This window comes from Anomaloglossus baeobatrachus, chromosome 1 (assembly GCF_048569485.1).
Source record: "Anomaloglossus baeobatrachus isolate aAnoBae1 chromosome 1, aAnoBae1.hap1, whole genome shotgun sequence".
NCBI lineage: Eukaryota > Metazoa > Chordata > Amphibia > Anura > Aromobatidae > Anomaloglossus > Anomaloglossus baeobatrachus.
The window spans coordinates 771,021,211-771,040,422 of NC_134353.1; the positions used below are offsets into that span (position 1 = coordinate 771,021,211).

Below are 19,212 nucleotides of genomic sequence, written 5' to 3' on the forward strand. Positions count from 1 at the left end.
TTTTTTCAGTGGAAATCAGGCACATTCAAATTGTTTTTTATTTTCATAAATGTTTATTTTGTCAAATATTTCACATAGATTTTTTATGACCTTTTATTCAAAACACACAAGGCAGTATCAAATGGCAAGAGAAAGGAGTACAACAAAGCACTGTACAACTGCATTGATCAATTGACAGCTTTAAAAGTTATCTATCACTGGTGGCTAAAAACACAATCACTTTCTTATACTGTACATCATGAGTAAGTTGAAGAGAGAAGTTTAATTTCAGTGAAATAAATGTCCAGGCGTGATCTGTAATGAATTGACTATAACAGTGCAATAGTGATTCAGTGTAAACATATACAGTGTTTTTATTCAAGTTGTTGTGCGCAACGTTCTGTACTGTCCTGAGAAGAAAGCCGTTTGCATCTGATATGAGTAGAGAACTGGATTTTCATTTTGTCATTTAAGGTTCTTTTGGTCTAAAGAAAGTGTTTTCCTGTAAAACACATTGAAGGCACCTAAAATAACAGTCATTACAACAACATGGATTCCTGAAACTGAATAGTATAGTGAAGTCAACTGTAGAGTGGATGAAAAGTAAGCTATGAGCAGCACATTTTTGGATATACCATTGAATTAGCCAAATTAGCCGGCAGTTTTATGGCAGATAATATTTTTGATCACATCTCTTTTCTGCTTCTTAGTTGGTAGTATTCCCCATCATGTACTTCCAGCTGAAACTACCAATGTACATCACTAATACTCACACGTAAGCATATGTTGGCCTTTGACTCCCACTGTAAAAGGACTGTTTTTCAATATGCCTGTCACTCTTCCCTAAGACTTGGCTCGGAGTAGTACAGCGGAGTCACCACAAGGTAGCAGCAGAGTAGTCAGAGAGCCGAGTCAGCAACAGGAAGTCAAATCAATGTACGAAGAGTGAATGAAGCAATCAAAGGGTCAGGAGCTGAACAGTAACAGAGAAAGCCGAAGGGATAGACAGAGCTAAGTCAGGGACAGGAGCGTAAGTCAAGTACTGGGAAGTCCAAAATACAAACAAAGGTATGACGAGCGGGACAGAGTCGGGAGAGAGTAGACATACACATGTTAGGTGGGAAAGGGTGCAAGTCAGGACAGATCGCATACTTCAACAGAACCAGCTACACACACTATGAGACAGACTATCACTGGCGCTGAACCAGAGGTGCAGCACCCAAATAAAGCGTCCCGGAAACCAGAACGAGGCAGGGAGAAATTAACCACTGACATATGCTGGTTTCATAGAGGCCTGTGAAAAGATTCTAGGTGTGCCGTGGATTTCCCACGGGATAAGCCAAGAATGAAGAAAAAATAGTATTTGAACAGACTTTTCATATTCTTATGGTATGACTGCCACAATAATACTTCTATGGTATTCAGTAAAGTGTATAGCACCAATCCTGACTTGTTTGCAGTATTCAGGTGGAGACTTGAAATGAGGTTCACCACCCGAAAATAAATTATGGTGTAATGCTGGGGCTGATGTAGTTAGCCAACCTATAATCACGCCATTCACTATGCTCCAGATTTATCCAGTCTTTCATGCCTACACACATTTAACTTTGCCCTCTGATATGTTTTCTATAATGCAAGTTTTGAACATTTATGACAATTAGTCTGTCGTCCAGAGAGAAAACCGTATTCTTTCAGTTAATTTATGCACCAGTCTATTCAAAGCAAATCAATAGAAAAATCATTGGATGTCAGCATAACTTTAAGATTCTTTACACTAGGGCTTCTTCGCATGCTCACTCCACATTAAGATCGCAATGTATCGCCACTAAAATTGAAACTAATAATAGTGAATGTGATCACTTTTGAAAGCAGCAACATAACAGTGCAACATTGTAATCTTAATGGTGTGCGACCTAATCGTCATGCAGCCCTAGCCTTCTTCAGGCTGGAACTCACAATAAATTGATATTTCAACATCTGCCAAGGTATTTCCTCAGCTTCAAGTGATGCTGACATCCTTTTTTCTTTTGCAAAAATAAGCTGATTAGTACATATTCCATTACTGGGTCATCCATCTATAGTAAGAGAGAGAACCCAGGAACAAGTGTTCACTTTGTCAGCAGTGTCACAGTGCAGTTAAGCACTGGAAAATAAGATGTACATGATGGCCATCAAAATCAATGACCTGCAGTGTTATGCAGGAACATGGCAGATTTTCAAGTGAGAGGCTCTCTTAACAGTTGCTTTCTGTGTGGGCCAATAATGAAGGACTTGAACTGCAGTTGTCTTTTTGAAAAATATTGAAAAATTCTTATTTAATAGAAGTATTTTTGAATAACTGCTGTACATTCTAAGGCCTCGCTTCCACTTCCGATAAAAAATTGTATTGCACTCGCAGTGTCCATCTGCAAGGATTTTTCTCAGCTATAATCGGACTGAGGAAAAAAGTCACAGCATGGTGCGTATATCGCACAAGACTCTCCAATGCACGTCTATGGGTGCGAGAGAAAAATTGGAGGGCATACAGATGGTGCATGTGCAGTCTGATTTTTTTCTCACACCTATAGACTTACATTGGCCTAATAAGTAAGTAATTAAATAAATAATTTAAGAAAAAATATGCAGGGTCATCTTATTTTTGATAACCAGCAGAGGAAAAGCAGACAGTTGTGGGCTGATAGGCTCAGAAAGGCTATGGATAATGGGCCCTTCTCAGCCTAAAAATACCAGCCATCAGCCACTTAAGAAGTGGTGAATCACATTAGATGCAACAATAATAGCTCTTCACCTTGGCTCTTCCCAATTGCCCTGGTGCAGGGCATTAGGGGAATTGTTTTGGTGTTCATATCAGCTGTGTAGTGTCAGCTTGAAGCAAGAACATGGAGAAACAAATGTGTAATGAGTCTGGCACTGCAGCACAATGCTGTGCAGTGGAGTCGTACTTACAGACTTCAGCGATCAGCTGTTGAGAGGACTTCAGTGCCACCCCAGATGGTGCTCAGCTCACAGCGTGGTCAGAGTTCAAACAAATCCAAATAAAGGAAGAAAAGCGCGAAATGGCTGTCGTCTGCCTGCTGTTCCCGCACTCCCCTCTCTCCCCCACTTGATGATTTCTGTGTATACAGAATAAACATTGCATTTACCCCATGGTGAGCTGATGCTTTTCTTCCTTTATTTGGATTTGTAAGAACATGGAGGAACATTGTGGGAACCGCTAGACTACAGCAGAGCTTGGAACTTTGCTTTCAAATAAATTGGGGAACAAGGGACAGTCTCTTGTTTCTGTTTCTCTCTTTTAGGGTACGCTCACATGAGTGTATGACTAACACGAGAACAATGCAAGAAAATCTCACATTGCACTCTAGTCCAAGTAAGATAATTTTTGCAGCTCACATCTGCGAGTTTTTCGTCAGTCCTAATTTGACTGAGGAAAAATTCGCAGCATGCTGAGATTGTCTGCGAGTCTCGGATCACTCACATCCATACAAGTCTATCGGCGTGAGTGAAAGATTCGACTGCACTCAGATGATATCCGAGTGCAGTGCGATATATAATGGAGTAGATGAGAGATTACTCTCTCCCACTCACTCCTGATATTCGGCTCATGCTCATAACAGAGCAGGAGCCTAGGGTTATTAGCATGCCGCATGTGCTGCTCTCGAATCGGATGCCATATACTCCAGCATCAATGTCTTTTAGCTTTCCTTCCCTGCACTACATTGGATTCCTTGAACTACTTGGACCTGCATTTTTTTTTTTTTAATTTGTGAACCAGGGAAAGTGCTGGGCAGTTTTTTTTAAATAAATTACTTGTGTGTGTGTGTGTGTGTGTGTGTGTGTGTGTCTGATAGCTTACTCTCCATTACTAACACCAGGACTTGATGTTAGCCGACACTACATAGCTGACATCAATCCCAAAAACCATTACACAGATTGCAACCGCATCAGGGCAATCACTAAGAGCTGAGGAGAAGCACCAGAAGTGGTGTATCACATTAGATGCTTCACACTGCTATTATTAGGCTACGAAGGGCCCAATAATCATGGATCTTTCCAGCCTGATAATATCAACCCTCATCTGTCAGCTGGTTAGCAAAAATAGGGAGGCCTCCATGTTGTTATTTTTTACATTATTTATTTAATAGGTTAAACCATCCTAAACACTCTTTAATACCACATGAAAGGCACTAAAGTCTGCAAGTGTATAATATGTAGGGGAGTTGTGACATTATATACTGTAGCTAGAAAATATCTATCTATTGTTTAGATTGGAATGCTTTATTATTTCTGACAACTAGCTAGGATGTACATAAAGTATTCTGTATTGCATACAGATAGTATATGCATGTCATATGGATGCTAGGCGACAAACAAATCACACACTCGCATGGCATATGGAGACGTGCAGAACATGCGCATGACACCTGACCCACTTTTCTGGGTGAGTATCGTAGGGATTATTTATACGCTAGTGGGAGCGAGGCCTAAAAGGGATAATACAATGTCCTCAAACGACAAGCCAAAAAATAAAGATCACAGAATGTAAAAAGGTTACTTGTTTCTATGCAGTGGTAGGGTAGAGAAAATTGTCTGTCAATATATTGCAAATTGAAGATCTATTTAAATCATGTCTAAACTTTCATTTTTATTATTTAATGGGAGTTTAGTAAAATAAAAATTTAATATGTATGCACAGCTGGAAAATAATTGTTCTTTAAAATACTATTATATAATAAATTATATATCTTTTATATTGAAAGTCTGTAACCAAGTGTTTGGCATAAATCGCTCTACCTAATCATTGTGAAAACTGGATGGAACTAAATGATAAATGAACAGTAGCAAGAAAAGCTGAACGCAATATACACATCATGTTAAGTTTTTTGTCTGGGTGAATACTCTGCTAAAATTTTTAGCTGCACAGTTCTCTCTCTTGTCCTTCATAGCCTCTCTGATCAGTGTACAGTAGAAATAGAAGTAGAATAGGTTCTTTACTGAACAACCTAAGAGATTCTGTGGTGATAACAATGACAAGAATCTTTGTTGGGATCTGCAGGTTCTGTAATACAGATATATTTACAAAATTATGTACTTTAATTTGTTTTAAATCACAAGAATGTGATTTGCATAAATACAATCATGTGCCAACTAGATATGCGCAAGCTCGATCCATACAAAAGAATTGAGCGAAGCCAGATACATTTAGTCGGAATGTGGCCGGAAATACTCAAATCTCATTCTTGCAGTCACATGACCGCCTGCTCCCGTTGCTGGCACTGGAGATTGAGTCTCTTGACACTTTAGGAATGGACCATAAGCAAGTAAGCAGTGAATGTGAACTAAACAACATCAGGTCATGCTAAGATCACACAAGGACATTAATATAAATTTAGACATTTATTATAGATTGAAAGATGAAACCAGAAGACAAAAACAGCACACAGATGCTTCTGGTACAGCACCATAGTATGTGAGCAGCATGTTCTGCTACATCAGTACTCCGAAACTACAGTACACGGCGTATGCATTTTATACTGTGTTTGACATATTATTATAGCTGATATGAAAACTGCAGCCAGTTGTGAACAGCCACCAGTGGTGTAATATAGAGGTACAGACAGACGTTTCACCATTTCTTTTTTACGTAAAAATTGCCCTGATAAAAATAAAATGTTGAAATCTTTCAGGGAATTAATTTTAACATAATGGATATCCCACTTAACATGCCAGGACAGGTTTTCTTGTAAAAACAGCATAGTCATTCACACGAATGGACTTCTATGTGATAATTAAATAATTAACTCATTGATGAGCTTTACAATCTCCTTTTTATATAATGCCTCTATTAGATTTCAGTAGTGATCCTTTCCAAAAATTAACAAGTTTGCTTGGTGAAGACTCGTTTGTTGTAAGAGTTTGCAATCTTTTTCAATCTGTTAAAGGGAATCTGTCAGCAGGTTTTTGCTGTGTAATCTGAAGACATCATGTTGTAAGAGTTAACGTAGATTTTTTTGCCATGTGTCTCTTATCACAAAGTGTGTTTTTGTTCACCTGTAATGTTAGATAAGCTTTAGTAGCCTTATCATTAGTCTTTAAGGAGCACATGAGCTCAGGTCCAACTCCACCCGTTCGGTGATTAGCAGCTGCCATCTGTAGAAATGTACACTGAAAGCCTAATGTTAGTGGGGGTAGCTTTTTAAGATCTTCTGCTTTGCTAAAACTAAAATCTTTGATTGTGTAAGAACGAATGCACCCAGTAATCTAAGTAATACATTGTTGGATTCAGGATCTCTTTGCCTACATCATGCTACTCTCAGATGAGTTTTAGCCTGCTAACAGATTCCCTTTAAAGGATGGACATACTGCAATTAGCATAGGTCCCTTGTGCAAGAAAGGCATTTAAGCCTTATGGTATGTAATAGATAGGTGGAAGAAGCCTAGATATTAGATAGATAATGCCCTGTCTGCTCTAGCTATGATCAGAGTCAGTTGAGCTAGCACCGTCAGAAGTCAAAACCAGAAAACAAAAATGGAGGCAAATTTGTTTCAGGCATAGCACCGTATGATGTGAGCAGCATGTTCTACTACTTCAAAATCTTAAAAGTACAATATATAGTGTATAATTTATTGAGTTTAAAATATAATAGCATGTTAAGCTTAGGGGTAACAGATGTATGTAATGTTCCTAGCGCCAATGAAATGCATGGGTGCAATGGCCTGTCTGCTCTAGCTATTGTCAGTCAGTTGAGCTGGCACCTTCGGAAGTCAAAACCAAAAAACAAAAATAGAAGCAAATTTGTTTCAGGTATAGCACCATATGATGTGAGCAGCATGTTCTGCTACAAAACATGACTTTTCACAAAGGAAACCAGCACTAAACCTTTAATACCTATATAATAGCCACACCGTTATGCCCACAGAATATTTTGTTAAAAATTAAAGTGGACAAACCCTTCAACCTTATAATTTTACATTTGATGTAGAACCATGCCACAAATCCCATAAAACAATCAGAAAAAAATAGCACAGCATTCAGACCTATTCTTTTTGGTTAAATGATGGACACTATTGCAGAAATCTGAAAAATCCCAATATAGCCAATTGGATTCTTCAGGTACCAATGGTGTCCGTCATGAGATAGATGTTTCCTCTGCTTCGATTGCATGCATTTTCTGTTCTTAGTACTAGTAGTAAAATCCTTGTGTTTTACTTGATCATTTTTTATAACAAATTCAAGGAAACACCAGTGAATTGCAATGATTGATGTAACAAACAAACCTCAATGGAATGGAAAGAGCAAATTTTGTGTAATAATAATCAGATTTAGTTGTCCATTCACAAAAAGGTCCAGGTTGTGTCTTCTAGCAAAGTACACAACATTTTTATGTAATGCTGCACCGTTGTGATATAGAAACAACTAATTAGGACCATTTGTTGAAATGATAGGGTGGGCCATGTGAACAGTAATGTGGAGAAATAATAGCAGCAGAGCCTATTGGATTTGGAACAATTTCACAAATGATAATTGGGTAGTGCTTAGTACATTTTCCCAAGGGATCGTAATTTCATTTTGGACCAAAGAAGAACAGAACATTTTATAGGTATTAATTTTAAACCAAAACATAAAAAGTACAGAGCTGGAATAGAAATGTATAATAGTATATATGAAGCTGCAGAACAGTGACTGTCTACATTCTGAACACAGAAGATGTTACTGAATTGTACAAATGTAAGCTACTGTTATGTGTGAACACTGATGTATGACATGAAAAATAAAAATAAATTAAAATGATTAAATAATTTGAAATCTGTAAAAGTTTGGTTGTAATATGCTAGACATGTGTGTGTGTTTTAGATATAATATTCGGCATAATCCATGCAAAACCAAGGTCAACTCCTGTGTTGCATTTTCTGAGCATAAAAGTCCCTGCATGTTTCACAGCAGCGTTGGTACCACCTCATGTCTTGGCAGAGGTTTTTCTCTCGTATTACTTTACAATATACTGGCCACTGATCTTGAAGACATTTAAAGGTTAAAGCAGCTGAAAAAAAAACCCAAAAACAATAAATTAGATATCATTTTGAATCAGAAACTGTGATTTTTGTCTAAAATTGAGATAAAAAAAATAATGGGGCTTAATCAAGATGTTGTGCAGGACTTGTGGTGTAAAATATCTTAATAACTCATAATAACTTTGGGTAACTCATTTGCATTCCTGGCCAGGTACGCCAATATGGCTGGAGTAGGGGTGGACAAAGCTTGGCTACGCCCGCCCTTCAAATTCAAGAAAAGTTACTTCAGTGGTATAACTTACTCCAGAAGAAAACTCCATTCTCAACTCGATTCTCCATTAGACCACTGCGAAACCAGCTCTGTCCTCACCTATTGCACCATCACCCATTCCCTGTAGACTGTGAGCCCTCACGGGCAGGGTCCTCTCTCCTCCTATACCAGTCTGTTTTGTAATGTTAATGATTGTTGTACGTATACCCTCTTTCACTTGTAAAGTGCCATGGAATAAATGGCGCTATAATAATAAATAATAATAATAATTCTCTGTGAACAATGCCAGTGTTAATGAATGGTGGCCTAAAGGTACCGTCACACTAAGCAACATCGCTAGCAACATCGCTGCTGAGGCACAACTTGCTAGCGATGTTGCTTGTGTGACATCCAGCAACAACCTGGCCCCTGCTGTGAGGTCGTTGGTTGTTGCTGAATGTCCTGGACCATTTTTTAGTTGTTGCTCTCCCGCTGTGAAGCACACATCACTGTGTGTCACAGCGCGACAGAGCAACAACTAAATGTGCAGGCAGCAGTAGCCGGCTTCTGCGGACGCTGGTAACCACGGTAAACATCGGGTAACCAAGAAGCCCTTACCTTGGTTACCCGATATTTACCTTCACTACCAGCATCCGCCGCTCTCAGCTGTCAGTGCCGGCTCCCTGCTCTCTGCACACGTAGCCGGAGTACACATCGGGTAATTAACCCAATGTGTACTGTGGTTATGTGTGCAGGGAGCAGGGAGCCGGCACTGGCAGTGTGAGAGCGGCGGACGCTGGTAACGAAGGTAAATATCAGGTAACCAAGGGAAGGGCTTCTTGGTTACCCGATGTTTACCGTGGTTACCAGCGTCCACAGAAGCCGTCTCCCTGCTGCCTGCACACGAAGCAGAGTACACATCGTGTAATTAACCCGATGTGTACTGTGGCTAGGTGTGCAGGGAGCCAGCGCTAAGCGGTGTGCGCTGGTAACCAAGGTAAATATCAGGTTGTTATATAACAAGCCATGTCTTTTTCTTTATAGTATGGTAAATATCAGGTTGGTTACCCGATATTTACCTTAGTTACCAAGCGCAGCATGCTTCCACGTGTAGCGACGCTCCAGCGATCCCTGCCAGGTCAGGTTGCTGGTGGGATCGCTTGAGCGTCGCTTAGTGTGACATCTCACCAGCGACCTCCTAGCAACTTACCAGCGATCCCTATCAGGTTGTATCATTGTTGGGATCGCTGGTAAGTTGTTTAATGTGACTGGGCCTTTAGTCTCTACCTGATTTAACTGCTTTTCATCTACCAAATTTATAACTACCATGGATAAAACTGTACAACAGAAAAGTAGTAGAACAGCCAGTGCTGAAGCAGGAGGCCTCTTTGGAGTTGATGGCCTTTGGCAATCGTCCCAATTGTCCACCCTAAAGTAAACGCTTATTTCATGATATTGCTCAAAGGGGTGGTGTAATTTTTTCCTTAGTTTTTCCATCCTTCGATGTCAGCTCATCCTATCATTGCAAAGAAGAATTCACTAACTGGGAGTTGAATTTAGATCAATCTAGACTGGGAGCCCTTGCGGGCAGGGTCCTCTCTCCTCCAGTACAAGTCTATGCCTCACCCATCCCCTGTGAGCCCTTGCGGACAGGGTTCTCTCAACTCCTGTACCAGTCTGTGCCTCACCCATCCCTTGTAGACTGTGAGCGACAAGGGAGCAGGGTCATCTCTCCTCCTGTACCAGTCTGTGCCTCACCCATCCCTTGTAGGCTGTGTGTCCTTGGGGGCAGGGTCCTTTCTCCTCCTGTACTAGTCTGTGCCGCACCTATCTCTTGTAGGCTAGATTCTCTCTCCTCCTGTACCAGCCTGTGCCTCACCTATGCCTTGTAGGCTGAGTCCCCTCTCTTCCTGTACCAGACTGTGCCTCACCTAACCTTTGTAGGCAGTAAGCCCTCAAAGGCAGGGTTCTCTCTCCTCCTGTACCAGTCTGTACTGCACCTATCCCTTGTAGGCTAGGTCGTCTTTCCTCCTGTAACAGTCTGTGCCTCACCTATCCCTTTGTAGGCTGGGTCTTCTCTCCTCCTGTATCAGTCTGTGCCTCACCTATCTTTTGTAGGCTGTAAGCCCTCGGGGGGCAGGGTCTTCTCTCCACCTATCCCAATTTGTGCCTCACCCATCACTTGTATACTGTGATCCCTTGCGGGAAGGGTCCTCTCTCCTCCTTTACCAGTCTGTGCCTCACCCATCCCTTGTAGACTGTGAGCCCTCGGGGGCAGAGCCCTCTCTCCTCCTGTACCAGTCTTTGCCTTGTATTGTTCATGATTGTTGTACTTGATTTTATTATGTATACCCCTTTTCCCATGTAAAGCATCAGGGAATAAATGGCACTATAATAATAAATAATAATATTAATAATAATAACTATTATTATTATAATACTGTGAGATGGGTTAGTTTTACCCAACAGATGATGTTTTGGTACAATAGCTTGATAATTTTTATAATTTTGGCTGCATCCATTGATATGAGAGGCTCAGTGAATATGGATTTGCTTATACTGAATTGAACTCAATAAGAAATAATTATTTAGTTCAGTCCTAGTGGTGTCTGAAGGTATCTGATAAAATTGTTACTGCAAGCTAGGAAAGTAGTTTAGTGCCCGACTCTCCCTGCAACTACATACCAGGCACTGTGGATTGATCAACAAGCATTTGATTGTTTGCTGATGGTTTCCTTTAAGAAACCAACTGATCATTGCCATAAGCCTTCAGTTTACCAAGAATAACACAGCCCTTCCAATGAAGCAGTCTATATAAAATAGCACCTCATAGGAAAACGTGCCAAAAATTAAAGCTACACTTTTAAAGTGAGCCCTATTCTGAATACATATATATTGTACCTACTACATAAAGGAGATAATACCAAGGCTGAGCAGGCACTTCTCTTATTACTAACTCCAGGTCCAAAAGTTACAAATCACTTCATAAACGCTCTGTACTGTCTAGACATAGAAAAGAAGGATCCTGACCTGGAATAGAGTTACAAGAACCTAAGATGCATTTATCTGGTAATTGTGTTGTATGCTTACCAAGACGAGGCGAGGTTATTGTGTTAACATTTACTTTTTCATTACAGGCTTGTAGATGACACGGTCTATATGCTGCTGGTTTTTCAGATGAAAAGCATTCATTTCCATGCCTTCCAGTAATTCTGTGCATGCATTGAATTACTCTTGACTGCATGCCTTTTCCACAAGTCACGGAACACTAAGTACAATAAAAAATAGAAAAATATAAGTTAGAGCCTTATTCCTAACCTGCCGTGTAACGTACTATAAATAAGATTAACATACATGTTCACTGTGAGACTTACAAGCAAGAAGTCTGAAAATGATTGCCAAATATTTATATTCATCTACAATTTAAAATATTACAAACTTTCTTCCTTCCCCACAGGTTTTTTTGTTATGCATTTGTCCTCCGTTTCACTTTTGTTTGCTAATTACTTGGGGTTTATATGCCTGATATCAATTTTTAAGTAGCATAAATCAATGATCAACAAAGCATGAAACACAGAAATGATCACTACTGCAAGAAGAATATAATTAATACATTCATTAGTTCATTCATATTCATTAGAGTTTAAATCGTAATTGTGAAGCCAGGAAATATTAAAATTTATTATTTGGATTTTTTTTTAACTTTTTATAACCTCATTTATTACTCCATACTGTAAAATATTAGTCCCAATGTGTTCTCATTAGGAAATACAAATGATTATTAAAGAGAACCTGTCATGTAAAAAAATCCTCTATTTTTCTGCAGATATGGGGTTAATCTGCAAGTTAATAACGCTCTGAAGCTTCTTGGTACCAGCACTAAGAGCCCCGCTGCTGGAACGAAATTAAAATTTTTCCTCCTGGCACTGACTGAAAGCCAGCTTTAAAAGGAACCAAAAAAAAGGTGTTTCTGCACCTAAGAATTACATACAATATCCATCATATTTTAGAAAAAGTATCAAATTTTATTCCATCATAATTGAAATACAACATTATATTACTTTATTGAATGCTGGTATACACAGAATTAAAATAACCCTACCCCATAAAACCAAAGAAAAACAACTGGTGCATTGTGGAACAAGGCATAATATCAAAGAGTACATGCATCATACACATATATAAGTTCCTGGGTATGAGTAGGCACGGACACATCCAGTGATAGCCCACTACTATGTAAAAGTGCCAAAAGGGTTCAGATTATTTTATGGATCTAAAACCTGCAACTTGCATTCCATATTGCGGCCAAATCTATAACCGTACAGATGAAATAAGGCTATTTCCCACCTGGCAAAATTGAAATAATGCAATCCTTCTTGTTGGAAGGAAGAAAGGGGACTTTTCCAAATATTAATAAAATTGTATCATTACATAGAGCATGTCCCATCATTTAACAATATTGCATATTTTGTCGATTGGTATTTGCAGGTGAGCCACAACACCTAGCACCTCAATGTACATTGGCACATAATAAAACAATCATAATAATAGTGCTTCCCATATCACATATATAATTGTAAGTGACTAGGTACAATTGTAAAAAGGTGAGAACACCTCCGGAGATATCCCACAAGATTTTAAATTAAAGGCAAAAACACCTCCAATGAAATTTGGCACGGATCAAAGAGCCATGAATCATATACCCAGGTAGCAAGCCACAACGCCCAGCACCTCGACGCGCGTTTCGCCTCTCGCTTCGTCAGGAGGTGCTGGGGTAGCCGTGGGGTCACTCATATATAGTAGAAGCCCACCTGATGTCTTAATGCGGCGCACGCCGCACAGCGGAGACCGCATCGCCCACTTCATCAATAGTCAGTGCCAAATCCAAAATACATAATATATGTATATATTTGATCACGTCAAAGAAACCAACAAGGCATGGACAAAAATCAGCAGAACAAGGCAAGGCCACCTGGCGGAGAGGGAACTCAGGAGATCTTTCCTATAAGAGTAGGTTTGCCTTTGATTGTTGCCAGCACTTGTGCCCCCACCTAATATGGCCACTCGGCCACACTGACGTCAGAGCGCTCTGCGCATCGGAGACTGCCTCGCCCCCTCTGCCGGCGCCCAATTGTGGGTTGCTTTCTGCATATGCGCAGAGCACCTTCCGGGACGCCGGCGGAAGTGGGCGATGCGGTCTCCGCTGTGCGGCGTGCGCCGCATTAAGACATCAGGTGGGCTTCTACTATATATGAGTGACCCCACGGCTACCCCAGCACCTCCTGACGAAGCGAGAGGCGAAACGCGCGTCGAGGTGCTGGGCGTTGTGGCTTGCTACCTGGGTATATGATTCATGGCTCTTTGATCCGTGCCAAATTTCATTGGAGGTGTTTTTGCCTTTAATTTAAAATCTTGTGGGATATCTCCGGAGGTGTTCTCACCTTTTTACAATTGTACCTAGTCACTTACAATTATATATGTGATATGGGAAGCACTATTATTATGATTGTTTTATTATGTGCCAATGTACATTGAGGTGCTAGGTGTTGTGGCTCACCTGCAAATACCAATCGACAAAATATGCAATATTGTTAAATGATGGGACATGCTCTATGTAATGATACAATTTTATTAATATTTGGAAAAGTCCCCTTTCTTCCTTCCAACAAGAAGGATTGCATTATTTCAATTTTGCCAGGTGGGAAATAGCCTTATTTCATCTGTACGGTTATAGATTTGGCCGCAATATGGAATGCAAGTTGCAGGTTTTAGATCCATAAAATAATCTGAACCCTTTTGGCACTTTTACATAGTAGTGGGCTATCACTGGATGTGTCCGTGCCTACTCATACCCAGGAACTTATATATGTGTATGATGCATGTACTCTTTGATATTATGCCTTGTTCCACAATGCACCAGTTGTTTTTCTTTGGTTTTATGGGGTAGGGTTATTTTAATTCTGTGTATACCAGCATTCAATAAAGTAATATAATGTTGTATTTCAATTATGATGGAATAAAATTTGATACTTTTTCTAAAATATGATGGATATTGTATGTAATTCTTAGGTGCAGAAACACCTTTTTTTTGGTTTCATATATGAGTCATATGGTGGAATCTGCGTTGCTCAATGTGTAAACAGATATGGATCTTTGGTTCTTCTTTTTGGTTAATACTGTGTTCTCTTTTTTGGATCTAGATCTTAAAATGGACTATAAAAGTCGTGATGGTTGCTGGGCCTCACAGATCGGTGAGATATTTGGTGGCGGCACCGGACAGAGCAGTACTCAGTTTTCATTGCCAAATCGTGAGTTACAGACAAAAATTAAGGATCTGTTGAGGAGGCGGATGAGGGCATGGTGGAATAAAGCATCTCTGGAACAATATTTATCTCGAGGGATTACACCTAGGGGACTCAGAATTCAGGTTTTTCCATCATTTGAAATCTCAGATGATGTTTTTAAGAAAAGGTGGGAGGAAGCCTGTAGTCTTTGTTCTCGCACAATGCTTGAACTTTTGATCGGTCTAGACAAAAAGAAAATAGAATCCCTTGAAATCGAAATTGAACAAGTGAATAGTGAAATTAGATCTAAGATGTCCAAGGAGGCGATTGATGCTCTGGAGAAGGACATACACAAAGAAAGTGCAGAATGGGAGAATGACATAAAACAATTTAAAATCAAGAAGTTCCAGCGGGACATCACGGATCATGAAACTAATAATGTGTTCAGATGGCATCAGGCGAGGAGATTCGGCTCAAGACCTAGATCAAGATCCCAACAGAGAAACAGTTCTCTTTCTTCTGATGACCGCTCAAGGAGCCCACATCCCAATCTTGACCATATACCATCTAATGACCCCCCTGAGAGACCTGGTATGGGAGGAGTAATGACACGCAACTCTTCTAAGAAGAAGGCAAACTACCCGATGGGAGGCTTGAAGGATCCTGCTCCCAAGGATAACCTCAAGGTAATAAACCTTTCAGATAGATTACTCACTCAAGAACAACTTGAAGTGTTACAATTGGGACTCTCCTTTTCACCAGTGGCCAAATTTGACTGCTTTATGGCTATTAAGGATGTCCAACTGTTCAGCCGTAAGCTCCTATACAAAAAATATTTCGCAAGAAATAGGGATGGGGGAGATCTGGCTGGTCTATCTGAACAAGATAGAGAGATAGTCAGCCTTTTGGAATCTTTACTGGCTGAACAAGTTGAACCAACTGGGGTAAAATTTCCACAAACAGTCAAAAAGCGATCCACGGCCTTTCCCCCTTTGTCGTCCTGCCCCACGGTAGAACTCTTCACTAGATTAGTTGTCCAGGATTTGCGGAAACTTCCTGAGATACGATCATATGACAACTTGAATCCAAACCAACGAAAAGCAATTAACGAACTATCTAGGATGAGGGACATTGTGGTGAAACAGGCCGACAAAGGGGGCAACATCGTGGTTTGGCCTACTGCTAAATATGAGCATGAGGCATTCAGGCAACTGAACAACCGATTATGCTATCGGAAATTGGACAGTAATCCGACTGTTTCATTCTTAAATGAATTAGAGGGGATTTTGAAAAAAGCCCTTGAGGATAACATCATACCACAATCAGTTTTTGACGGATTAATTAACAGGTTGCCAACAACACCGACCATATACTTTCTACCAAAGGTACACAAGGACATTGAGAATCCGCCAGGCAGACCCATCGTTTCGGGCATCAATGGTCTATGTGAACCCATATGTGTTTTCCTGGATTATTACTTGAAGCCCTTAATGATGGATCTGCCCTCATATATAAGAGACTCCACTGACTTTCTGGTCCGCCTGCAGGAGTTACATCTGGACAGTGATACTATAATGTTCACTGCAGACGTGGAGTCTTTATATACGTCCATCTCTCATAGAGATGGGCTAAGGGCAGCAGAATTTTTTCTATGTACTACATCCCTTGACAGGTCGTTGATTGATCTCCTCCTCGCCCTGCTCAGATTCATCCTCACCCACAATTACTTCCTTTTCAGGGGGCGCTACTATCTCCAGGAGAGGGGCACTGCTATGGGGGCGTCTTGTGCGCCCTCGTATGCGTGCCTCTTCCTGGGGTATTGGGAGCGCCTGATACAATTCCCTGAGGAGGATTGTGGAACAGTACTAATGTGGGTGAGGTTTATAGACGATGTCTTTGCGATCTGGCAGGGTGAGCGGGAAAAGCTTGATTCATTCATGCTGGCATTGAATGACAATGCTTTCAACATAAATCTGACTTACCATTGCAGCATGGATTCTATTGAGTTCCTGGACGTAAGGGTTGTGAAGGATGAGGGCGGTCTAATAAGAACGGACATCTACAGAAAGAGCACGGCTGTGAATTCTCTCCTGAGCGCCAAGTCATCCCACCCGCCACAGGTCATCAACTCAATTCCAACAGGTCAGTTCCTTAGGGCCCGACGCATATGCTCAAATGTTGACCTGTTTGAGGGGCAAGCCCTGGATTTGAAAAAACGATTTAAGAACAGGCATTATACTAATAGGGCAATTCAACAGGGATATGACAGGGCTAGGGCGACCCCTAGAGATGACCTCCTGGTTCCATCAAAAAAGAACAAAGTGGATGACCAAGTGAGATTAATTACACCTTACCACTCTCAATGGCGCAAAATGAAGGAAGTTGTAGAGAGGTATTGGCCCATTTTACTGTCTGATAAAGATTTGAAATCTGTCTTATCAGATAGACCACAAATCACCCCTCGAAGATCTAAGACACTGGGGGATATGATAGTGAGGAGCCATTACACACCACCACCTTCGAATTTTCTGGAGAGGACTGGGGGTCCTAGATGGGGCTCTTTCAGTTGTGGAGATTGTGGGGCTTGCTCACAAATGGAGAGGACCTTCACCTTTCACAATTCTGCAAACAACAGAGAGTTTAAAATTGTCCATAATATCAACTGTAGGACAACGTATGTGGTGTACTGGGCAAAATGTCCCTGTGGACTCATTTACGTGGGGCTTACCTCTCGTGAATTTAGAGTGAGGATCTTGGAGCATATTAGGGATATAAAGAGGGCTGCTGGAGTGGTGAAACCGGAGGAACTTGAGTTATTGAAGAATATCCCGAAGCATTTTAGGGAGAGTCACAATTGCAATTGGCGGCTTCTCAAGTTTCGGGGGATCGATAGAGTATATCTGAGTCCCAGGGGGGGTGACCCTAAGAGAATCCTGGCGCAGAGGGAGGTCAGGTGGATCACGGTTTTGGAGACGGAAAAACCAAGGGGGTTAAATGATTCCATCTCCTTTAAGCCTTTCCTATAAGATCTCCTGAGTTCCCTCTCCGCCAGGTGGCCTTGCCTTGTTCTGCTGATTTTTGTCCATGCCTTGTTGGTTTCTTTGACGTGATCAAATATATACATATATTATGTATTTTGGATTTGGCACTGACTATTGATTTTGTCACCGGATTGCTTGCCACCTTATATCTTGCTTTTTAATATTGTTGTCTTGGTCACTCTAATTATGTTTTCTGTATATTTTTTGTCTTTCTTCTTTTTATGTTGAATGACCCGCATGCTGTATAGGGACGGAATGAAGTCATAATTGCATGAGAAGGTTTTTGTGGATCATGAGAATCATACCTTGAGGATGTATACATCGGGAAGCAAAAATCATCATCCCATTACATCTATATTGTGAACATTTTTACACATGTCAATGTGGTGGGTGAATACCTACTAATATAAGAGTTCTGGCATTTGTGTATTATACCCCCTCTTACCTATCACTGGAAATATTTTGATGTGGTTCAGGGGTTTGCCCACTAGAGGCTAGGTGTTTACAAACATGCTTTCCAGATAATCTATATTGAACTTGTTGTGGTTCTCAGGCTCCTCCTTCTTCTATGTGTTCAGATTGTATACAATTGGTAACCAAATTCGCCGCCCTAAGAGTTACTCCATACGTGTAGGTTTGCCTTTGATTGTTGCCAGCACTTGTGCCCCCACCTAATATGGCCACTCGGCCACACTGACGTCAGAGCGCGCTCTGCGCATCGGAGACTGCCTCGCCCCCTCTGCCGGCGCCCAATTGTGGGTTGCTTTCTGCATATGCGCAGAGCACCTTCCGGGACGCCGGCGGAAGTGGGCGATGCGGTCTCCGCTGTGCGGCGTGCGCCGCATTAAGACATCAGGTGGGCTTCTACTATATATGAGTGACCCCACGGCTACCCCAGCACCTCCTGACGAAGCGAGAGGCGAAACGCGCGTCGAGGTGCTGGGCGTTGTGGCTTGCTACCTGGGTATATGATTCATGGCTCTTTGATCCGTGCCAAATTTCATTGGAGGTGTTTTTGCCTTTAATTTAAAATCTTGTGGGATATCTCCGGAGGTGTTCTCACCTTTTTACAATTGTACCTAGTCACTTACAATTATATATGTGATATGGGAAGCACTATTATTATGATTGTTTTATTATGTGCCAATGTACATTGAGGTGCTAGGTGTTGTGGCTCACCTGCAAATACCAATCGACAAAATATGCAATATTGTTAAATGATGGGACATGCTCTATGTAATGATACAATTTTATTAATATTTGGAAAAGTCCCCTTTCTTCCTTCCAACAAGAAGGATTGCATTATTTCAATTTTGCCAGGTGGGAAATAGCCTTATTTCATCTGTACGGTTATAGATTTGGCCGCAATATGGAATGCAAGTTGCAGGTTTTAGATCCATAAAATAATCTGAACCCTTTTGGCACTTTTACATAGTAGTGGGCTATCACTGGATGTGTCCGTGCCTACTCATACCCAGGAACTTATATATGTGTATGATGCATGTACTCTTTGATATTATGCCTTGTTCCACAATGCACCAGTTGTTTTTCTTTGGTTTTATGGGGTAGGGTTATTTTAATTCTGTGTATACCAGCATTCAATAAAGTAATATAATGTTGTATTTCAATTATGATGGAATAAAAT

General features: G+C 40.8%; 1 protein-coding gene across 1 annotated transcript in view; it reads right to left on the bottom strand.

Moving 5' to 3' along the window:
* Positions 1 to 7,869: 7,869 nt before the first annotated feature.
* The window catches only part of ADAMTS19 (ADAM metallopeptidase with thrombospondin type 1 motif 19), a 422,212-nt gene continuing 410,869 nt past the window's right edge, over positions 7,870 to 19,212 (bottom strand). Inside the window, exons 23-24 of the mRNA XM_075341865.1 lie at positions 11,333 to 11,510; positions 7,870 to 8,021 (exon numbers count right to left, since the gene is read on the bottom strand). Coding sequence (XP_075197980.1) covers positions 7,870 to 8,021; positions 11,333 to 11,510 — 330 coding nt within the window. The remainder of the gene's footprint in view (positions 8,022 to 11,332; positions 11,511 to 19,212) is intronic.